The sequence below is a fragment of the Erythrolamprus reginae genome, chromosome 2, assembly GCF_031021105.1.
Source record: "Erythrolamprus reginae isolate rEryReg1 chromosome 2, rEryReg1.hap1, whole genome shotgun sequence".
NCBI lineage: Eukaryota > Metazoa > Chordata > Lepidosauria > Squamata > Dipsadidae > Erythrolamprus > Erythrolamprus reginae.
The window spans coordinates 280,018,064-280,031,650 of record NC_091951.1 but is presented as its reverse complement, the minus strand read 5'-3'; the positions used below and the strand labels follow the sequence as shown (position 1 = coordinate 280,031,650).

Here is a 13,587-nt window from a genome sequence, read left to right as displayed (position 1 = left end):
AAAAACTTCTGTGGCTAAGTGAGGCAGTGGTTAAATGAGTTTTGCCCCATTTTATGACCTTCCTTGACACAATTGTTGAGTGCATCACTGCAGTTGTTAAGTTAATAATACAGATGTTAAGTAAATCTGGCTTCCCCGTTGACTTTGCTTGTCAGAAGCTAGCAAAAGAGGATCACTTGATCCTGGGACACTGTAACCATCATAAAAATGGACCCGTTGCCAAGCATCTGAATTTTGATCACGTGATCATGCAGATGCTGCAATACTCTCATGAAAAAAGTTTAAAAGCCACTTTTTCAGTACTGTTCTAACTTTGAACAGTCACTAAACAAATGGGTATAAGTGGAGGATTACGTGTACTCTACTGTTGTAAAATATTATCCAGGCTGTACCAAAAGGAAACATATTGCATGCTGGATCAATGGATTACACATCTCCTTAATCCAATCCTTAATATCTGGAATAATAAGTTTGTTATTGTTGCCAACACTGCCTCCGCAACCCGCTCTCCGACAGGCATGAGCGAACTGGGATTTCACCCCTGGTATTGATGATAACACACTGAACTGAAAACAAGGGGTACTTATATTAATAATTAAATGCTTGTACCACTTTTCATCATGTGAGTATTGTACAAGTAGGTAGACCACAGATGTCCAAATGTTGGCAATTTTTAAGATTTTTGGATCTCAACTCCCAGAATTCCCCAGCCGGCATGAACTCTGGGAATTGAAATTCATGGGTCTTAAAAGTTGTCTAAGTTGGACACTCCACTGTAGACTGTGAACTACTTGAAGTGGAACATATTGCAGAAAAATAGGAGAGCAACATCTCAAAAGTACAGGAACGGACTGGATAAGAAAATCAATTTTGCTTTTTTTTTCCCTCCCCGTCCCTACAGCCTCACAAATTCCCACAGGAATTTTTCGAGCCCTGCAAAATTTTGGGACTGTAAAGGTGAAGGTGGAATTTGATTCTTGGATGCTGTTTGTTGCTGGATAGATTCCACTGGCTTTCTCCCAACTTTTGAGCCAACATAAAGAAAAATAGCAGACACGCACATGCAACGTATACAGACAAATTACAAGGGAGACAGAGTAATTATTTAAATTAAAATATATAGCTAAATAAAAATGTCTTAAACAAGTGCTGAAAGTTACAACATACATCTCTTTGAGAAAGACATTCCAAAGCTGAAAGAGCATCATTGGAGAGGGGGAGGGATTTTTGCTTTCTGAAAACATATTGCACTTTCCATAAGAAGACCCCTTGAAAGAAGTCCTCAGTCAAAAGTCTTGTACTCCTCAAGATCAGCAAGATCTTGTATGCCTTTTCTAAAGATTCATTCTCTTATCGTCCCTTTAAAACAGTGCTTCTCAATTATTGTCTGTTATGCCCCCGCTAGGAAGAAGTAAACATTTCACATGCCCCCAATCCTCCGGCAGGAGGATTGTTTGCAATATTCAGCAGATTTTCACTGAAAAAACTCAAGCAGTTTATCAGCGTGATTGGGGTGCAATGTGTTTAAGTGATGCCTTAATTTATTTGGCTTCAGGCTGTCCGCTGCTAACATTTTTAGACACAGTAAACATACCGATCTTTCCTCGTCTCCCACCGTAGTCACAGTGAAACCAAGCGCTACATTCGCTTCATCATATTTCCTCGTCTTAGCCTTCAGGAGACTTACATTTATCTCATTATCTCCATCTCTCTCCTCCTTTCTTTACATCTCTGTTAAATATTTTTCCATGAAGTCTCTTATGGGTTTGTTATCTGCACTTCATGTCTCCTGCTCTGTGCTGTATGCTTTATTATTTGCTCAATCGCATCATGCCGTAACTAGATAGAATTACAAGTTAGGCATTGAGGGAATGGCAAGACATGAAATAAATCCAGTAAAGCATGTGAGTAGTCATGTGCAGAATTATCACCCTTATCTGCAGCTAATATAGCATCCCTTTCTTAATGTTTTTTTCCCCAGAAACCTTTTGGGATAATTGATCAAAGAGTAAGAAACTAATCAAAAGTCACCTAGTGAGCGTCCACAGCCAAGGAGAGGTCCTCCACTTTGATTCCTACATCAGATTGGGCAATGAAGCCATATTGACTATCTCTGTCACCATTAGTGGTTACTATTACATTATTATCATATCTATTCACTTGTAGTTGTTTGGTTCATATATCCTGTAACTTGTGTCCATTCATAAAAAGGTATGAACATTTATCAAAAATGGAATACCTTAATTCAACCAAAGTAGATCACAGACAAATAAAACTTTATTCTACTAGATTTCAGCTAATGGAACATGTAGAAATAAAATTATCCTACTCAACAGCAGTCAGTTCTCAATGCAACAATGGTACTTAAAACAAGAATAAGTTCCCACGTGAACTAGATAAGTGGCGAGTACAATGGGACTGGCCAATATTGCCAGAAATTATAAATGTGGATGAGAACTACAGTGCTTTAGAGCCATCACAGAGAGTGAATTATTCTGGAACTTAGACGTAGCCAGATTTGATAGCCCTTGAGTTGGAAATTTATAGACGTATGTGTACTTGAGAAAAAGAGAGCGCTACAGAAGCTTGTACTACAGAAAGAGAACAAAACAGATTGTGAGAATGCCTTTGTTTTTACATGTCCTAGAATTGGAGACACAATATACGGTATACATGGACATCTGATAAAATACTGTAAGGCAGGGTTGTCAAACTCAAGTCCTGCGAGGCCTCTGTGTGGCCCATTTTTGGACAGCAGAATGGTGCTGGAGGCTGGGGAGGCTGAAAATGGGCCCAGCAGGATCTTCCTGCAGCCTGTTTTTTGGCCCACTTTTGGCTGGCAGGGTGCTGCAGGAGGTGTCCATCCCATCTTCCCCAACACTTGTTTCCTGCATGCTGTGCCCATGAAGAATTACAATGCTGATCTGGTCCACAAACGAATCCAATTTTACATTCCTGCTGTAAGGGAGCATTCATAATTTCTTTTCCAGTTGAATGGTCCTAATACAACACAATAGTTGTTAAGTAAATTACTTCAGTTGTTAAGTGAATCCAATGGTTGTTAAGCCAATCTGCTTCTCCTATTGTTTTTGCTTGTCAACAGACAGCTTGGAAAATTACAAATGGTGATTACATAATCATGTGACAATGGGATGCCGCAACGGTCATAAGTTGTTCATATGTCATTTTTTTTTCAGTGCTATTTTTCAGTGCTATTGTAACTTTGAATGGTCACTAAATGAATAGCTGCACGTCAAGAACTACCTGTATGCCTTGCAAAGCAAAAATATACTCAAGATGTATTACGTAGCACCTATCAAATAGGCCTGAAGCCCCATGTATTACATTCAAAACCAACAAGCATACAATACAAACCAACAGTGTTTACATCTTACAAGATGACTAAACTCTTCAAAAACATAAAATGTTTGTCAAAGATGTCTTGAGATAGTCATCGGTGGTGTAGTGGTTAGAGTGCAGTACTGCAAGCTACTTCTGCTGATCACCGGCTGCCAGCAGTTTGGCAGATCGAATCTCAGTAGGCTTAAGGTTGACTCAGCCTTCCATCCTTCCAAGGTGGGTAAAATGTGGACCCAGATTATTGGGGGCAAAATGCTTATTCTCTGTAAACCACTTAGAGAGGGCTGTAAAGCACTGTGAAGCGGTATATAATTCTAAATGCTATTGCTAATGCTATTGCTATGACAGCTTACAGCATGAGATCTGTTGAAAGGTTAGAAGGAAATTGCGAATCTTGGTTGTTTCAGAATGGAAGGATGCCTGAGGGGAGAAAATGTTGTATCATTTGGCATGGCTCTACAGCAAGCAAGTGAAACAGTTGGCTGATTTTGTCTGAGCAGAATCTATTTATTTGACTTCTTTATTTATTTGATTTATTTGGATCCGCTCACGTTACTACTCCGAGGGGTCACTGAACCCTGAAAGGAATCTCAGGGTTGGACCCTAGACCAGGGGTGTTCTAACCTTGGCAACTTTAAGCTTGGCTGAAAGAATTCCCCAGCCAGTTGAAGTCCGCCAGGCTTAAAGTTCCCAAGGTTATACACCTCTGCCCTAGACTGGAAATCATCGTAGACATACGTGGCAAAACACTGCTATTAAAAGGGCATACAGGTAGTTCTCAACTTCCAATCACCATTGAGCCCAATATTTTAAGTGAGAAATTTGTTAAGAGGATTTTGCCCATTTTATGACTTTTTCTCACCACATTTGTTAAGCAACTCCATGCAGTTCCTAAATTAGTAGCAAAACTTGTGAAGTGGTTTTCCTCTTGCTTGACGTTTGTTTGTTTGTTTGTTTGTTTGTTTGTTTGATTGATTGATTGATTTGATTTGATTTGTATTTGATTTGTCCTTCTACGAGGACTCGGGGCGACTAACAGCATATAATATAACAATACAGTACAACAGCAAGACTAATTACATTTTAAATTACAATCTAAAAATCCAATATTTAACAACAATCATACCAGTTCAATCCTACAACATTGCTTGTTAGAAGATCGCCAAAGGAGATCACATGACTTTGTGATGCTGCAGTGGTCATAAATGTGAGCCAGTTGTCAAGCATCCAAATGTAAATCACATGGCCATGGAGATGCTACAATGGTCATAATTACTAAAAATGGTCATAAGCAGGTGGGGGTTGCTGCTCCCGCCACTACTGGTGCGCTGCATGTGCAGCTTCACATTTCTGGTGCATGCCCACATCTGAGCAAGATCTTACTTCTGCGCATGTGGAGGAAACATGTTTTTTAAATTATTAGATTTGTTCTTACATTGTTTTTGTTATTGTTGTGAGCCACCCCGAGTCTATGGAGAGGGGTGGCATACAAATCTAAATAATAGTAATAATAATAATAATAATAATAATAATAATAATAATAATAATAATAATAATAATAATAATAATAATAAACAAAATCTTGAAAGGGGATGTGCACGTGTGCGAGATTTCAGTGGGTTATTTTTTTCTGCTTCAGCGCATGCGCAGAAGCAAAAAAAATTACTGAAATCTCTCTTGCATGCACACCCCCTCGCAAGATTTTGCTTCCTACACATGCGTAGAAGCAAAATCTCGCTCGGATGCATGCATGTGCGCGCCGGAGACATGAAGCTGCACATGCAGCATAATTTCCGCTACTTGTGCAGCATCCTTATCCGTACCGGTAGTAACCCACTACTGGTCATAAGTCCATTTTTTTTCAGTGTTGTTGTAACTTTCAACTGTTGTAAGTCAAGAAATACCTGCAATCGTAGTTGGTCATTCTCAAGGATGGGCTGCTGCCTGAACAGGGTGGAACACAGTGGGGTAGCGAAAATGGAGCTCCACCCCAGAGCACCCAATTTGCACTGAAAGATGTTGAAAGAAAATGCAGGGCGTCTTGCATAAGCCACGCCCACAGTGTGGTAGTAAAAATTTTGGTAGCCCTTCACTGATCGTTCTACATGGTAACCAGTAGTGGGTTTTAAAACCCATGGGCAGAAGTGTCCCGGGTGGGGGGGCGGAGCTTTCCACCACTGCCGCTACTGGTTCTAAAAACTGGGTAAAACCAGGCGCAAACCACTGCCGATGGTAATTCCATATAATTCCCAAGGATTGAACTCAGCTCAAGAGCCTCCTTAACTTATTTTTTCCTAAATAATAAACTATACAAGACTCAGCCTCAACTTGTGTTTCCTTGACACGGAATTCTGATATAGGGGATTATTTGGTGATTTTATGTTCCCATCTCTACTGCCTAGGGAAAGTACGGCACTGATAATAACAGGAGGTTTATATGGGCTCAAGCTATAATTATATAAGTGGAAAATCTTCAGACAAAGGCCCTATTGTCTTGCAAGGTTTCACAAGAAGAGAAAGAAATCCTGGGATAATGCAAGAATGGAATAACTTTTCAGACCTCGCAGTACCTGCGGGGTGTTTTTGTGCCTGCTATCTTTGTGATGCAACAGATGGCAAAACTCTTGTGTGTCAGGAGATTGCTAAATATCCATATATTTAAAGCTTAATTTGTCAGTGCGCTTGACAAATGAGTAAACTGCCACACACACTGTTTTAATGCTTGCTTATTTCACAGACAAGCTATTAGGCAAAAGGCTACATCCCAATTTACTCAATGCAATGTTGAAATTACACCATAATCAAAGGCAAATGCTATGCAGCCAAAATTCAGATGAACAATCAAATTTATAAGTGGAACTTAAAGAATACGGAACAATTTTCCAGAGAGAATTTGAAAAAAACTTGCTTTAGACTGAAAAAATGTTCCACTGATAGACTGGATCTCTGAAATGTACAGCAGGAACCTCCAGGCAAAGGAGATTTTTGCTTTTTGTTTTTTGTTTAACCCAAATCCTAAAATGCCACTATGTCAGGCTCAAATAGAGGCCAGATAATTGTCATAAAAAATAGAATATAGAACATAGAATATCAGAGTTGGAAGGGGCTTTGGAGATCTTCTAGTCCAATCCCCCCACTCAAGTAGGAGGCCCTGTACCAGTGATGGTGAACTTCTTTGGTTCGTGTACCAAAAGTGTGTGTGTGGGTGTGCTAGCATGCTTCCCTCCCCCCCATGCATGTGCAACCCTCTGTACTGCCCCCTGCACATGCGCACAGGCCTTACTAAAGCCTGGTATTTGAAAAAATATTGTGGTACGCGCCATTGTGCTGTTTTTTGCACTCCAGAGGGTTCAGGAAACATCACAATGGGCAAACCAGAAGTTTGGAAAACGCACTTCCGGTTTGCCCATTGTGCTGTTTTTTGCAGTCCATGGTTTCAGGAAGCTTCCCTGAACCCGCTGCAGTGCAAAAAACAGCTCAATAGTAAACCGGAAGCATTTTTCCATACTTCCAGTTCGTCCATTGGGTGATATTTTTGCCTCCGGGGCTTCAGGAAACTTTCATGAAGAGTCTGGAGGGCGAAACAGCCTTTCTCAAGGCCGAAAATCAGCTGGCCAGCACACGCATCACACTGGAGCTGACACAAAGCAAAGCCTCGTGTGCCCTTCGATATGGCCCATGTGCCATAGGTTCACCATTACGGCCCTATACCATTTCAGACGAGTGCCTCTCCAATCTCTTCTTAAAAGCTTCCGTTGATGGAGCACCCACACCTTCTGAAGGCAAGCTGTTCCACTGGCTGATTGTTCTCACTATTGGGAAATTTCTCCTTGGTCCTAGGTTGGATCTATCTTTGATTAGTTTCCACCTGTTCTTTCTTGTCTTGCCTTCAGGTGCTTTGGACAATAGCAACAGCATTTAGACTTATATACCGCTTCATAGTGCTTTTACAGCCCTCTCTAAGCAGTTTACAGAATCTGCATATTGTCTGCAACAATTTGGGTTCTCATTTTACCCACCTCGGAAGGAGGGAAAGCTGAGTCAACCTTGAGCCGTGGTGAGAGTTGAACTGCTGAACTACAGCTAGCAGTTAGCTGAAGTATCCTGCAGTGCTACACTTTAACCAGTGCACCACCCCGGATCCATAGGTTGATCCCCTTTCTTTGTGGTAGCCCTTCAAATACTGGATCACTGCTATCATATCTCCCCTAGTCCTTCTTTTCATTAGACTAACAATATGCAGATCCTGAAAATGTTCATTATACATTTTAGTCTCCAGGTGCCTAACAATCTTAGTTGCTCTTCTCTACACTTTTCCCAAAGTCACACCCAGTTTGCCCATTGTTGTGTGTGTTCCCTGTCAGCCTTTAGAACATTCAGACTCAGAAGATGGGGATGAAATAGAAACTGTCAATTTACCTGATTTAAGAGACGCAGAGGGAGTTAGTGAGGAGGAGGAAGCAGACCAGCCATCAGAGGAAAGCATGCAGACAAATGTGTCTTCTGATAGTTCGAGCGTAGAAGACAGTAGGTGGATCAACCCAAAGTTCAGAAGGTTGCAAAAAAGAATGGAAGAAATTGGGGGGAAGAAGTTTTGATATGCCATTTAGAGTGTGTAAGTTAATTAATTAATTACATCACTTCCGGAATTGAACGGAAGGAGAAGTGCTTTCATCAAAGTGAAATCAAACCAAAATGGCGATTATGTCTTTGCTTCCCGATAAGTGAGTTTTCTATTTGCATGATTTATTACTTCATAATCAACAGAAACCAGCTCAGAGATAAGAAAATGTTTCTAAGCAGACAGTTAGCTAATTAGAAAGATAAATAGCCTTGTATCCATTCTGAAAGAGTTGAAAGTATTTTTCTCCGTAACAGAACTGTAATTTACAAGGATTGAAGTGGATGGAATAAAAGAAGTGTTATTTGTTTGAAAATTACCCGTCTGTGAAGCTATTATTATTAACAGTCAGCCGATTCCAGCCTGATTCAGAACATTTTGATGAAAGCCGGCAGAGAATCAGTCACCCTGTACTATGGCAAACCTCCAGAACAATTTCTTAGTTTTAACGCAGAGAGTCGCTGCTTTACAAGCCCAAGCCATGACCCTACAACAAAATAAAGCTGCAGCAGCCATCCCAGTTCCTCACCAGGTCATCATTCAACAGAGACCAGGGATTTATTTAGCCAGACCGTCAGTATTCCTGGGGGAAGTAATACCATTTCTAAATCAATGCAGAAACTTCTTCAACTCGTCTCCAGTGGACTTCACACAAGATGCGATGAAGGTCTCTTTCATTATAAGTCTGTCCAGAGGTGCCACATTTGACTGGGCGTCACCATTGTTGGAACGTCATGATCCAATCCTACAAGATTATGACAGATTTTGCCAGATGCTTGAACAGAAATTTGCTGACCCCATGCATGTACAGAATGCCATTATCCAATTACGCCAGCTCCGACTTGGCACTAAGACCATCTCTGAATATATTTCTGAATTTCAGAACTTAGTCGCACCCCTGGACTGTAATGAGGGACCATGCATGTACAGAATGCCATTATCCAATTACGCCAGCTCCGACTTGGCACTAAGACCATCTCTGAAAATATTTCTGAATTTCAGAATTTAGTCGCACCCCTGGACTGTAATGAGGGGGCTCTGATGGAATTGTTCCAGGATGGCTTGCCACCAAAATTTGTGACCAAGATGATGTGCCAACCAACTCCTGATACACTACCCGAACTCTACCAGCTGTGTTTGACCATTGAAACTAAAATGTGATCTACCTAGACCCGTGTGACCATATATCAAAGCCAGTTTATGGAGGACAACAGACCAGTGCCAAAACAATAGCTTCAGCCTGGCGCCAAGACATGCCTTCCACATGCCAGCAGACCCCGGAAACAGCCCAGCTGTCATAACCCGAGATAAGCCAATGGACCTAGGCATGGCCAGATCTCGCCTAAGCCGAGAAAGCCAGACGCCGAGCAGAAGGCCTAAGCCTGTATTATGGAGAAGCTGGGTATCTCCTTCCTGCTTGCCTTCAGAAGAGATGTGGCACCACCGTTCCTGCTCCATTCCTGAACCAGGGCCCAGCGCTACAAGTCCAGGCCACCTTACCAGGAAACAACCAGAGCCCAGCCTAAGGAGACGTTAGGCTGGGCAGGCACCAAACCAAGTTCCAGCTCTATGCAGATGACCTGACACCTTTGAGACACCTGACCTTAGCCATCAAGGTAAATTTTAAAAACCCACCCAAAACCCTCCCTGCTACTGCTTTAGTGGATTCCGGCACCACTACCAACTTTATGGATGAGACTTTTGTTCATTTTCACGCCATACTTTTGTGCCCAGTAACACCTCCCATCGTAGTTGAGACCATCGATGGCCGCATTTTGTTGTCCGGACCCATCAGGTTCAGGACCCAGCCAATCAATTTAACTATTGAACACCATGAAGAACCCATCCAATTTTACGTCACCAAAGGTCTTCATTTCCCTATAGTTCTTGGCTTAGCTTGGCTAAGAAACCACAACCCCCACATTGTGGTCCCAGAATCGCATTTCTTTTCCTTGTCTTCAATACATAGACCATATCCGCTAACCCTTCGCAACTCAACTTCCAGCCCAGCTTGCCAGCACCTCGCCACCAAACATTTTGGACTTTGCCGATGTTTTCAATGACACAGAGGCAGACCAATTACACCCCACCGACCTTATGACTGTCCATTGAGTTATTGCCAAATGCTAAGCTTTCTGGGGGGGGTGCCTCTACTTAATGTTGGAACCCAAATTGGCCACTTTAAAACACTTCGTTGACAAAAACCTAGCCAGGGGTTTCATCCAACCATCCTCTTCACCACTGTCTGCCCCAGTGCTTTTTCTTAAAAAGAAAACCGGAGATCTACTATAACTATCGCAAACTCAATTCTATTACCATCCATAACCGCTACCCGTTGCCTTTGATCTCTGAACTCATGGAACGCCTTCGCACAGCAACCATCTTCATCAAGATCGATTCGCATCCGAGAAGGCAACGAATGGAAGACTGCCTTCGGCACCCACTATGGCCATTTTGAGTTCACTGTAATGCCTTTTGGACTCATAAATGTTCCAGCTGTATTCCAACATTTCATGAACGAGACCTTTAAAGACTTTTTGGACCATTTCACGGTCGTTTATCTCGATGACATTTTGATTTACTCTTCTTCCAGAGAAAGCCACCTACAACACTTACAACAAGTGCCCCAACACCTCAGATAAAATCATATTAATGCCAATTCTTCCAAACTTCCATTGAATTCTTAGGACATGTGATTTCTCCCCAACGCATCGCCATGGACACTGGAAAACTCGACGTGTTGCAAACATGGCAACCCCCATGTCGAGTTAAAGATTTCCAAAGATTTTTGGGATTTGTCAATTTTCATTCCGAGCTTCGCCACATTGACTGCGCGCCTCACTCGACTTCTCCAGAAAGGAGTTAAATTTCAATGGGTCAATGCAGAGCAACAAGCCTTCCTAAACCTGAAAAAAAACTTTCATGCAAGAACCTATCCTCCAGTACCCAGACCCCTTTTGTCATAGAAGCTATTATTTTTGCATTTAGCCGATTCCAGCCTGATTCAGAACACCCATTGGAGCATTATTCACACTCAAGAGGCTTCAGGGAAGCCCCCTGAAGCCTGGGGAGGGTGAAAACAGCCTTACCCAAGGCCGAAAATCAGCTGGCCAGCACACACATGTGCACTGGACTGATAGAGGGCAGTGCCTCATGGGCCCTCAGTAATGGCAATGTGTGCCACCACCATGTGGTTTATTCCTACCTTTTCTATGTCATCAGCAGATTCGATTAGTTCCCCTTGTATTCCCTCATCTTAATCGTGCAGATGAATAAAAGGATGAATGAATAAATTAATTGTTTAGATGAACGATAGGAACTATTGGTCTTATTGATTTACCGTATTTTTCGCTCCATAAGACGCAGGTTTTTTCCTCCCAAAGTAGGATGAAAAATCAGCCACGTCTTATGGAGCGAAGATGCAGGCAGGGAGGGGGGGGAGGCACTGGAGCAGAGGGGGGGGCGGCGATATACTCATCTGGAGACCGCCGCCTCTGTCGCCGCCTCTCCTCTTCCCAACCCCGAAGAGAGCCGCGCCTTTCGGCCTCCGGAAGTGCTGGGCCGGGGGACGCCTCCACCGCGCAGGTTTAGGAGGCGGAGCGGCACCGGAGGAGCGTTGGCGGTTCCGAGCCTTTGGGAAGGCTACGGGAATCGCTTCAGGAGGCGGGGAGGTCTCGAAGCACCGTTCACCGTGTCTTCACCTCCGCGCGCCGCCTCCGCCCGGCTGAAAACAAAACGGCTCCAAAAGTCGGCCGGGCTCCCGGGAGGCAGTGCGCAAATGTTTCCTCTTCGCTGCAGAGCCACACGGAGGCGAAGACACGGTGCCCGGCCACGCTCCGCCTCCCGGGAGCCCAGCCGATTTTTGGAGCCGTTTTGTTTTCAGCTGGGCTCCCGGGAGGCGGAGCGTGGCCGGGCACCGTGTCTTCGCCTCTGCGCGCCGCCTACACCCGGCCGAAAACAAAACGGCTCCAAAAGTCGGCCAGGCTCCCGGGAGGCGGTGCACGACTGTTTCCTCTTCGCTGCAGAGCTGCCGGGCAGAGGCGAAGACAACGGCGCCCTCCACTCTCTCTCCCTCTCTCTCTCTTTTTCTCTCTGTTGCAGGCGTGGTGAACGAGAGAGAAAGAGAGAGAGAAAGAAAGGAGGGGAGAAAGAATGAGAAAGAAAGCGAGAAAGTAAGCAAGAGAGAAAGACAGGGAAAGAAAGAAAGAGAAAGAGAGGGGGGAAGAAGGGGGAGGGAAAGACATAGAGGGAGGGAAGGAGGGAGAGAGAAAGAACAAAAAAGAGGGAGGAAGGAAGAGAGAAAGGAAGAGGGATGGAGAGAGAGGGAATGAAAGATGAAGGAAGGGAGAGAGAAAGGGGGAGGGAGAGATAGAAAGGAGGGAGAAGGGGGTAGTTAGGGAGAGGGAAAAGGAAGGGCTTGGAGAAAGGCAGGGGGAAAGAAAGATAGAAAGGAAAGAGGGAGGGAGAGATAGAAAGGAAAAAGGGAGGGAGGAAAGAGGGAGGGAGAGATAGAAAGGAAAGAGGGAGGGAAAGATAGAAAGAAAAGAGGGAGGGAGAGATAGAAAGGAAAGTGGGAGGGAGGAAAGAGGAAGACATAGAAAGGATAGAATTATGGATGCAAGAACTTGCTCATGTGTGATAGCTACTTTTTGGCTCAAAATATTTTTGTTCTATTTTCCTCCTCTAAAATCTAGGTGCGTCTTATCAGCAGGTGCGTCTTATAGAGCGAAAAATATGGTAGCTTTCACCAATCCAGTTTTGGCTTATGCTTAAAAATTTAAAAAGAAACAGCAATCTTTTGCATAAAAATGTAGCTCACTAATAGTGACCACATTTTTGTCAGGAGTGGAGGGTTGAAGGGTAGGGGACTAAACTAAAACAAACAAACCAGCCAATCACACTTAAAACACCAAAGGTTTTTTTGAAAGCAGAAATGTCTTCTTGGAATGTTCATCTGATTTTTGTTTTTTAAAGACAGCAATCTTTTGCTCTATTGACAAGATGGCAGCCTGAGTCAGATAAGAATTAATACTTCGTCATGAAGGGAGATCAGAAAATAAGAGAAAATAAACAGTTCGGGACAGAGATTTTTTCCTCTGAGACATTCAACATGTCAGAATTGTGCCTCTCTAAATGATATGCATCATAACTGTTTTAACATGGAGCTTAACTGAAATTTTTAAAATCAGAAGCTACAATTCTTAAAAGGCACAGATTGTGACTAGTTTTTTTATAAGTGTGAAGTTGTGTGGAAAGAACGTCACCTGTAACACAAGCCATTCAAAACACAGAAACAGTCCTATAATCTGTCTCCACATTAGCTCCCTCTCTCAAATTCTTACATACAACACTAATGCTTGGAGAAATCCATAGAAACATAGAAGTCTGACGGCAGAAAAAGACCTCATGGTCCATCTAGTCTGCCCTTATACTATTTTCTGTATTTTATCTTAGGATGGATATACGCTTATCCCAGGCATGTTTAAATTCAGTTACTGTTGATTTATCTACCATGTCTGCTGGAAGTTTGTTCCAAGGATCTACTACTCTTTCAGTAAAATAATATTTTCTCATGTTGCTTTTGATCTTCCCCCCAACTAACTTCA

General features: G+C 42.9%; 1 protein-coding gene across 1 annotated transcript in view; it reads right to left on the bottom strand.

Annotated features, from left to right (window-relative positions):
- LOC139162419 (BDNF/NT-3 growth factors receptor) overlaps nucleotides 1-7,924 on the bottom strand; it is a 121,943-nt gene extending 114,019 nt beyond the window's left edge. The window contains exon 1 of the mRNA XM_070742767.1: nucleotides 7,780-7,924. Within this exon, the coding sequence (XP_070598868.1) occupies nucleotides 7,780-7,846 (67 nt within the window). The 5' untranslated portion in view covers nucleotides 7,847-7,924. The remainder of the gene's footprint in view (nucleotides 1-7,779) is intronic.
- Between the last annotated feature and the right edge of the window lie 5,663 nt (nucleotides 7,925-13,587).